This window comes from Drosophila willistoni, assembly GCF_018902025.1.
Source record: "Drosophila willistoni isolate 14030-0811.24 chromosome XL unlocalized genomic scaffold, UCI_dwil_1.1 Seg141, whole genome shotgun sequence".
Taxonomy (NCBI): Eukaryota; Metazoa; Arthropoda; class Insecta; order Diptera; family Drosophilidae; genus Drosophila; species Drosophila willistoni.
In genome coordinates, this window is record NW_025814052.1 from 3,884,631 (window position 1) to 3,894,767 (window position 10,137).

The following is a 10,137-nucleotide window of genomic DNA, read 5'->3' on the forward strand; positions in this document are numbered from 1 at the left end:
CACACTTATGACATTTGCATACTTATACAATATACAAATATACATAATTGTACAATTTCTCAAATCAAAAGAAAATCCACAAACAAAATACCATGAAAAAAGAAAAAATCCAACAACAAATCGATCGAAAACAAAAATACAAAACATACCTTAAAGATTGTTTAAAAATCGCATATTATTTAATTTAATTGTTAATGAAAACCAAGAAATTTTGAGATGGATAATGCCTGATTTAAATTCAGTTTTGAAAAATATTCATTGGGTTCGTTGTAAAATTCAGACATAACTTTGATCCTTTGGGCATCTACCTGACATATTAAACATGTAATTTGGGACCTTGTGATAAAAGAGGGGCCGCCAAATACTTTTCTTTTCTAATACAAAAATTTCAAAATTCCAGCGATATTGATTGAATTTCGATTACTTACACAAAAATTACTTATCAAAAGGGCTGCAGGACCACATTCTAAAAAGGATTACTTTGGGGTTTTCCAACGGATAAAAGGTTTAAATTGTTTCACTAAATTATGGTTCTAACTATTATTTTGGTGTGATCAAAATAGAAATAGAGAGGAATTCCGGATCCGACTTGGGCTTCTACATTAAGGTTTTTATTTTCAAATGTCAATCTGACAGTTCTTTCATTGGGATTACGGACTTTTAGGGGGTTGAAAATACGGGTATTTTCACGGGATGCGCCAATTAAAATACTGTAGGGATAATTCGATTGCCTTAAATGGGGATTAATTGAATTGACAATTGAAAGCATTAATTTTTAAAGCCTTATAAGTTAAAACATTTTGACATTTTTCAAAATTTAAATTGGAGACCATAAATTTATCGATTTAACAAAACGAGCTAACTGCTTTAATTTTAAATCAACATTTACGCATTTCATAGTTAATGAAATCTATAAGAAATTATAAAATTAATAAGACAAAATTATAAAATCCGTTTTACTCGCTGCTTTGAAAAATCTCCATAAATATCGACAAGGCTTGGAATAAGGTGGCAGCACTGGCTGGCTATCTGGGCGAATATTCATATAAAAGTACATGTGTTAGAAAGAAACAAGATTTTGAGATACTTTTTGGGAATCCGGCACAGTGTTGCCAGAAATTTAGAGTCACCATAAGCTAGATTTAAAGAAAAAATAAGCTAGAATAAGCTAAATATTAAAAAAAAGCTTAAAAATAACTACAAAATTAACTACAAAAATACTTGGTGTATAACATTTAATATAAATTTTATTTTATTGATATATATCAAATATATAAACACACTGCAACCTCTTGTTCCTCTGTTTTTAATGACCCCTTGCAGTGGCGCCGTCAAACATAGTCATTTTTCAAACAACCTCTTCTAAATGAACTTTTTGAAATTTTTTAATATTTATATTATATATATGTATGTATAATGCCATCCAGTTTGGAATCATACAACTTACAAATGGCATTTCGACAAAATTAATTAAACTAAATTGTTAAAGCTTTAACGAAGAGAAGTAAATTTTATAAAGATTAATAAAGTTCAAATATATTTTTAAATTTTAATTATAAAATCCGTTTTACTGGCTGCTTTGAAAAATCGTGGGAATAAGGTGGCAGCACACGCTGGCTGACTGGGCGAATATTTAGTTTGGTCGGGCGATTGTTCAGTTTGGCTGGGCGAATATTCATATAAATGTACATGTGTTAGAAAGAGACAACATTTTGATATACTATTTGGGGAATCCGGCAACAGGTTGCTTTCGGGCGAATTTCAGTTGATAAAACGTTCTCGACTTGTTTAGAAGACAAGTAATTCATACTTAGTGTGACGTACGTCGGTTATACGACTACTTAAAGTAATTAAAAAATTATGGATTAATATAGCGACAAGTTTTAAGTCCAACCACAGTAACGATATTAAGATTTTTTTTTTCTTTGTTTGCTCTATTTGACGTGTCAAAGGGCCATAAAGATTGATTAAACAAACCAAGATAAACGAAGACTAACTAACTGACTGACTGACGGCGGCATAATAACAATTGAGATATTCGTTTATTTCTTGTAGCCTATACACGCAGATAGAACAGAGCATTTTACATATACATCTAGAGAAAGTGTGCTGCCGTTTATGTGTGTGTGTATGTGTGTGTATATCTGTGTGTATAAATATAGGTACACCCATCTGTTGATTTTGCGACCTTGCAACGAAATAATTACACACAGAAAGTGACCATTTAAACTCAAATGATAATTCTTAGACGGCTTTCAATTGATAATATATGTATATAATTTAAACACCTATCCATTCATTAAGACATATGCTTGTATGTGTGCGTGTGTGTGTGCAGTCTACATACAAATATAGAGTATGGCTCATCATGTGAGTGGGAAAAATCATGTAGTTAGTCAGTTGTAAGATGAATCATCCAGCCAGAGAGTATAATTTGTCCACTTCCCGAATTCGTAGGCTATTTATCAAGGATTTAAGGAATTGCCGACTCTGTGTACTACGCTGCGTATACGCAATCGGTATACATACAGATACAAACTTATCTGCACTTTCACTTTCATCGTCGAACACATATTTAATTTCGATCCACTCACCCCCCCGTCTCCCCCCACAATCCATCTATCTAAATAGTTTTGGCGCCTACGTGTCTGAGTGAATACCTACCCCAAATGAAAACAAAGTCTTCTATACTTTTGCACAGTCGGCAAATACGTATAACGAAGACAAAAACGAAAGTCAACAAAAACGGCAAAAGCTAATAAAATAAATATTGTGCCTCATCTTCAAAATAGTGTGAATATATAGAATTTCAATTGACACAAAAGAACCGAGTATAAAACTAGGAAGAACTCAATTGAAATAGGTAGTTTGGATTCTTGGAATATGATTCATAATTTCGCCACAAATTTCAATTTGTGAAGAAAATTTCACTTTTTTCTTATTTGTTCACTGCATAAGGGCAACTACACGTAGATATACCACACCTTTAAACTTGTTTTTAAGACGGAAGTGTGTTTAGTGGAGAAACCAATTTGTTAAGTTATTGCTCTGTACAATCAATTAGTATTATTATTTTCTACATACATACATACATACATACAACTTAGCACGGCAGCTGAGTAAATATCAAAAATTAAGAAAATATTTGATAAAAAAAAAACATATTTATCAAACAAAACATATTTGTGATACGAGCTAGAAATTAATAGGGAAATGACAAATCCTTTACAAACATACAGCTGTCTAAATATAGGTACCCTTATCAAAAGTAGTGATTATTTTATTTATTAGAAGCAAATTTGTTAATTTTAAGTTAAGTCTACGGATGTGAAAAATTCCCCCCTGAGATAGACTTTTATCAGAAAATATAGAATGAACTTTTAGCATACACTCTCCATAAATCATAAATGTATCGAAACCCATTTGAATAACGAATAATTTTCCAGCCAACATTTCGAAAAGATTTTCATTGAGACGTTGAGCATTAAGTTTGTTGTAATATTTAACTTTTGAAAAGTGAAATATAACGTATACGCCATGGATACCGACATAAAAATACATCCAATCATTGTATATGTATATTTGTCTACAAACTTCTTTGCACTTTTAACTAATCCTCAATCCTAATACTTTTTATTTTGCAGTACTGAATCTCATTAATAGACAACCAAGGAATCTCCATTGCTCCTAAAAAAATGTATCCATTCGTAAGTTGAAATTTGAAATATTTTTTTATATATTTTTTTAGTCTATATTTAAGCACTTATGTACTATATGCATCTACATATAATAGGTATACAGTCAATTTGTTTGTATAAACATATGTTGCTATTGTTTGGAATTTTAAAATATGCATAAAGTAAACAAAAGTCAGAAGTTTTATATTTTTGTTTTTAGCATGTTTCAATTATAATGAAGTAAGCATGGTTTTTAAAAATATCATTCAAAATATGTGCAAAATTTTGATGTTAATTGAATTGAGCGTTCGTTTGTTTTTGACCTTGCCCTTTCTTTGTTTATTTTCATATAAACCAACTGATATGAGTCCATATGTATAATATTTTTCAATATTTCGCCATGGCGAAACCAAATTGCTATATTGATTTCATTCGATTCGCTCGATAGCGTCACATAATAAACAAAATTCTTATTGCATTCGAAACTGAAACATTTGTTTGCCCCTTAAATATTTGAATTTTGTTGACACATGTGTGTTGTTTGTTTTGCGTCAAAATTATAGTAAAGAAAAATTAAGAAAATGTATTAAAATGTGCCATCAATCAATTGCATTCCATTCCTGTAGATGAGCCAAAATTTGATTTGTCTAACTTGCATGCTCTGATTTTTATAGGGTTCTGGAATGCCATATTCATCGCACCCTCCTCCACCACCTTCCAATGAGCAGCGACCAAATGCACCCTTTGGAGCTGGTTGGTCAGCACCGATGCAGCAAAACGCCAATCCCACGCATTCCTCCTCACCATACCCACCCAGTGGACAGCCGCATAATCCACACTATCCCCAACAACATGGTGGTGGTGGCGGCGCTCCTTATGCATCACAATCGGCTCCATATCCTTCGAATTCTTCGCCCTATTCACCAACATCTTCACCCTATCCACCAACATCTTCAGCCTATCCACCAACATCTTCAGCGTATCCACCAACAAATTCACCCTATCCACCAACATCTTCACCTTATCCACTAACTTCTTCACCTTATCCACCAACATCTTCACCCTATCCCTCTGCATCCAATCCTCAACAACAATATGGTGTGCCTGGTGCTCCTTATAACCATCATCCGCATGGTAACTCTTTTGTGCAACAAGCATCCAATAATCCCTATCCCTCTGACCGTGGATTCACACCAGCCGTAACAGCCGGACATGACATAGGGAATGGGCAATGGCAGGGGCATGGGCATGGGCAAGGGCACATGCATCGGTCACTAACCGCTCGCAAAGAGGTTTGTCATCTCTCAATTAATGGCACTTCAAAAGAGAAAAGAAAAAAGAAATTGCCTAGTTCTAAGAGTCAAGGCTAACGAAATCCTTTTCCTTTTGGCTCCAGTTTATTCCATAACTTTTATTTCCTTTCCAACTTCAAACAATCTATATGCAAATCTCTCTCTCTCTCTCTTTGGCGTCTTACAGGGAACTCCCACTGTTACCCCAGCTCAAGGATTTGATCCTGTTCGAGATGCTCACGACTTGCGGAAGGCCATGAAAGGTTTTGGCACTGATGAGAATGCATTGATTAATATTATTTGCCGCCGCACCAATGAACAGCGTCAGGAAATTCAACGTCAGTATAAGACACACTTTGGCAAGGACCTAATCGAAGACATCAAGTCAGAGACAAGTGGCAATTTTGAGAAACTCCTGGTGGGTCTCCTACGCCCCATTGTGGACTTTTACTGTGCTGAATTGAATGATGCCATGGCTGGCCTGGGCACCGATGAGGAAGTTCTTATCGAAATACTGTGCACGCTCTCGAATATGGAAATTCACACTATCAAGAATCAGTACTTACGCTGTAAGAGTTATCAAAAACGAATTTGTTTTCCAAGGCCAAGTCATGACTCATATGTTTGTTTTGTATGTTGTTTTTTTTTAGTATATGGCGCACACTTGGAGTCGGAGCTGAAATCAGAAACTTCGGGCAATTTCAAGCGTCTGCTCACATCTCTGTGCACGGCTGCAAGGGATGAGAGTGGACGTATTGATCCGAATGCGGCAAGAAACGATGCCCGGGAACTTCTCAAGGCCGGCGAACTGCGCGTGGGTACAGATGAGAGCATGTTCAATATGATTCTATGCCAACGAAACTATCAGCAATTGCAATTGGTAAGAGCCAATGACCAATATCCTCGGGATAATTCGAATAAACTGATTGCTCTTTTAGATATTCCAAGAATATGAAAACATGACTGGTCACTCTCTGGAGAAGGCAGTTAAAAAGGAATTCTCTGGCGATATTATGGAGGGTTTGATCGCTATCTACAAGTGTGTTACCAATAAAGCTGAATATTTTGCATCGCGTTTGCATAAATCGATGGCTGGCATTGGCACAAATGATACCCAATTGATACGTGTAATCATTACGCGATCTGAGGTATAGTCCAAATAAAATCTATGTCAAGGTTTCCCCTTTTATTATGCTTATATATATAAACTAAATTTTAGATCGATATGCACGACATTAAGGCGGCCTTTGAACGTTTGTATGGCAAGTCATTGAAGAGTTGGATCAAGGTATGAATGAAATTATACAATTCTTTATAAATTTCTAAATTCTTCTGTTTGTTTTTTTGCCTCTAGGGTGACACTTCAGGTCATTATAAACATGCTCTCTATGCCCTAGTTGGAGAACAGCGCTCATCTTAACTTTACTTTTAAATTATGACAAACAAACTTTATAATATTCAAAAGATGTGTTTTTATTGTCCTTATCTATTTTTGAATGGCTTACATACATATGTATTGATGTTGCACCTACCTACCTACAAAACAAAAAACAAAAAAAATACACAGAAAAATTATGTACACATGCCCACAAACAATTTAAACCCAAGACAAATGAAACATTGTGCCGAATGCAGACAAAACTGTCAATGGAATTGTTTAAGGACCAAATGGTTACGACAAGTACTACAAGTACACTATAAACATACACACACACCACCACCAGGCATACATATATATTTTATAATATATTGTTATTTAAATAAAAGTGAAATCAATCCTATTGTCAGTTAAGTAATCGAATCAAAATCAAAATTACCTCCAAATGAAAGTCTATAATAATAATTATAATAATTATTAAGTGTCAATCAGGTGAACTTATGAACTTGGTGCAAGGAGTTTGCTTTGCTTTTGCTATATAAATATATTAACTCAATTTTAAACTAAATTCAAATTCAACTTATGCCAATTGCATTTAAAATGGCTGAAAACAATACACCGAATTCTGATGCATCGAAATCAATATATAGCATTTAATATACAAGTTTATATAAAAAACATTCAACTACAAAATAATACAAAATAAAAAATAAAAACTATTTAGGTCTCTTTTACAATACATAAATGTTTCTAGTTACTTTCCGTGAAAACAAGGCCTTTAAACAATTATATTTCCAATTATATAGTTATATATGTGTATTTCAATAAATTTTAATTTAAAAGCAAATGTGCTGCTGTTTGTTGCCTATTTTTGGGGGCTGTTGCACATTTTCACAAAGCTAGCCCAAGTAAAACATAAATTTTAATTATATTTTTGGTCTTTAAGTAACTTCTTTTTTGTTTATGTCACAGAGTACTTTTTGTCAAAGTACTAAGTATAAAACGTTTCTTTTTGTTGAACGCTCCTAAAAGTAGACTTTGAATTAGCAAGAAACAAAAACCAACTTACGTTACGTCGTGTGTGACATGGGAGTGGGAGAAAAAAAGTATTTAGAAATGGGAATCACTTCAACACACGCACCTCTATGTAGAGTGAATCATTACGCAAATAATTTCGACTTGTTATTACTTTGTGGGGTATATGAAAATACTGATTACTCTGTATGAAGTCATCGCTCTTCTTGCGCACAAATATTGTCTTTACATAGTCCTGCGTTTCTAGGGGATTTTCACTTTGATCCCGTATAATAATCTCCGCTTGCAAACGACATGGCCATGCCAACAATGGATCATATTCGCCAGTAAGTACATTCAAACAAGCAATCAAATTGCGACCCTTCCAAGTGCCTTTGCCATTCAAATAGATGTCCAACTAAAGCAATTTGGAATTTAGATAGAACTTTTTTAAGTTTTCGAAATTGATAACATTGAAAACTTACACGTAAAGCATAGCCATAGGCCTTGTTCGAGAACATCGAACTATGCAATATGGTGTCATATTGTTTTGCTTCATCCAATTTCTTGGAATAATCCTTAATGCGCCATATCAAGTGACCTAGAAAGTGGCATTAGTTTTAGATTTCTTAAGGTCATTTCTTTGTGTCACCTCTTGTATTCTGGACACTGGAAATACGCTGTTGCATGGCCAATTGATTCTCAATATCCGATAGATTCTGCAATGTCTGATGTAGAGCTCTATCAAGATCTTGTATCGTTGTCTCAATCTTATCGCAACGTTCCTCTGTTTCGCATACAATATTTTTCACATTTTTCACTTCATAATCCAAGGTGGCCTGTTTCGATGTGGCATATTCATTTGTGGTCCCCAATTTGGTTTTAATATCCTCATTGATTTGCTGCAGAAATTCCTCAATCTGAAAGAATTTATCTCTAAGCAAAGTTAAGAAAGGGAGAAGGAGAAAGATTGAGAACTTAAGCAAAATATTTTGAAAATTTTCTTACTCACCGATTTAGCCTTTCATTTTCGAATATTAATTCCTCCAGTTTTAGAATATTATCGTTCAATTGATTTTGATGAAAACTTATGTCAATTGATAGCTGATTGATATGTTTCTGTATATCATCCATTTTTAGCTCAACTTGATCTTTCAACGACTATTTAAAATAAAACAGATTACAGTAAGTCTAAATATATAGATTTGTCTCTCTCTCTCTCTCACCTGAGTTATATTGCAACAATATTGAAAATCAATTTGATTTTGTTCGGCCACAAATGCCCGTTGGGCACCTTCCTCCTCCAATTGACGACGCAGTCCACCCAAATGATCGTCCGTGTCACGGGTCCATTCCTCGACCACTTGATTCTGCTTTCGTATGTTGCCCACATCGGTGATGAGATGCAATCGTTGGCGTATCTCCTCATTGAGCACCGATCTAATTGTGTTAACATCCTGTTCCAGCACCTGTAATCGATGATCAGCATGCTGATCCAGACGATCCATACTAACGCTCATCCTTTGGCTGTGTTGCTTATTCCGTGGACACTCCTTCAAATGGGATCGCATGCGTATGCGGGGAATAAAGGCCTGGCAGCTATTTGGACACTCCTCCAACACCTGGCCGCAGTGTATTAAATGTTCCTACATACAAAAACACAATGCCAGATTATCTTATCTGACTAGACTAAGGCACTAGTCTGGGCACTTTACTCACCGTAAATGTCTGAGCATCAAACCATTCATTACAGAAGAGACACGATGATTTCTCATATTTAACAATTGTCGTTGATTTTGGTTGATTCTCACTTGAATTTGTATTCGAATTCTGATCTGCTAATATTGCCTTATTCTTTGAATTGAGTGACATTATAAAAAAAAAAAAAACAAATAGAGTATATTAAATTAATTCACTTTGACTAGAAAACAAAACATAAATGCGCAACAAAATTTTGTTTGCCGTTACGTGAACCGCCTCTAAACATACTAAATTTAGCCAAAAATGAAAGAAAAAAACAATAAAACAACAACAGAACAAAAAATATGATTAAGAATTTCCTTTTATACACACACACGCACACACACACACATGAAAACCATTTAATACAAACATAACTCCCACTATATATGTAGATAGATATAGTTTGGCACTTGTATGTGCCACACACACACACACACACATAGACGACTGATAGCAGATATTGATATATATATATATACATATATATATTTACGATGACAATGACCAATAATAGTTGAAATCTAAACACTAACCCAAAGAGCTCTCCTGCTTCTCTCCATAAACGTGACACTGACACGACAAAAATTTTACTTTTGAAAGACAATGAAAATAATGATAAAAGACCTCTTCTCAAGAAGCTTCTTGATCAGCCAACATATTATTGCAAATGAAATGAGATACAGTCCAAAAGAATGCCTACAAAAAGACAACCAGCTACAGGTACATACACACACACACACACACACTCACACACATCATGTGTGTGTGTGCATACACTCAAAGAGATATCATTATCAATGGAAATAGCTCCATAATCAAAAGTTTACATATTGCCTCACAACGCTCTGAGAAAGAGAGAGAGAGAGAGAGAGAGAAACGCAATCGCAATGGCAAAAGATAAAGCCAAATTGGTCGGAACACATAGAGTCGAGGGTTGCCCTACATACAGACTTCAAATTCAGAGTCTGCCAACAGAGGCAATAAAATTAAGACACCCTTTTTCTGCTTGAGAAATGAAATAAGCAATAAGCAC

General features: G+C 34.6%; 2 protein-coding genes across 3 annotated transcripts; one reads left to right on the forward strand and one right to left on the reverse strand.

Moving 5' to 3' along the window:
* Positions 1 to 1,765: 1,765 nt before the first annotated feature.
* LOC6649125 (annexin B11) lies at positions 1,766 to 6,765 on the forward strand. 2 transcript variants are annotated; one of them, XM_047011206.1, is made up of 8 exons: positions 1,766 to 1,846; positions 3,645 to 3,707; positions 4,352 to 4,969; positions 5,157 to 5,538; positions 5,620 to 5,849; positions 5,908 to 6,117; positions 6,189 to 6,257; positions 6,324 to 6,765. In XM_047011206.1, exons 2-8 carry the CDS (start codon positions 3,696 to 3,698, stop codon positions 6,387 to 6,389), a joined length of 1,587 nt encoding a protein of 528 aa, XP_046867162.1. In that variant the 5' UTR covers positions 1,766 to 1,846; positions 3,645 to 3,695; the 3' UTR covers positions 6,390 to 6,765. The 2 variants fall into 2 exon arrangements, with proteins under 2 accessions (XP_046867162.1, XP_023034999.1); XM_023179231.2 differs by lacking the exon at positions 4,352 to 4,969 and having other exon boundaries at positions 1,769 to 1,846.
* Positions 6,766 to 6,984: 219 nt separating this feature from the next.
* Positions 6,985 to 9,702, reverse strand: LOC6649126 (TNF receptor-associated factor 3). Its single transcript, XM_002071246.4, has 7 exons — positions 9,638 to 9,702; positions 9,081 to 9,215; positions 8,588 to 9,007; positions 8,374 to 8,522; positions 8,014 to 8,297; positions 7,847 to 7,962; positions 6,985 to 7,779 (listed from the first exon to the last, which is right to left on the reverse strand). Exons 1-7 carry the CDS (start codon positions 9,662 to 9,664, stop codon positions 7,471 to 7,473), a joined length of 1,440 nt encoding a protein of 479 aa, XP_002071282.2. The 5' UTR covers positions 9,665 to 9,702; the 3' UTR covers positions 6,985 to 7,470.
* Between the last annotated feature and the right edge of the window lie 435 nt (positions 9,703 to 10,137).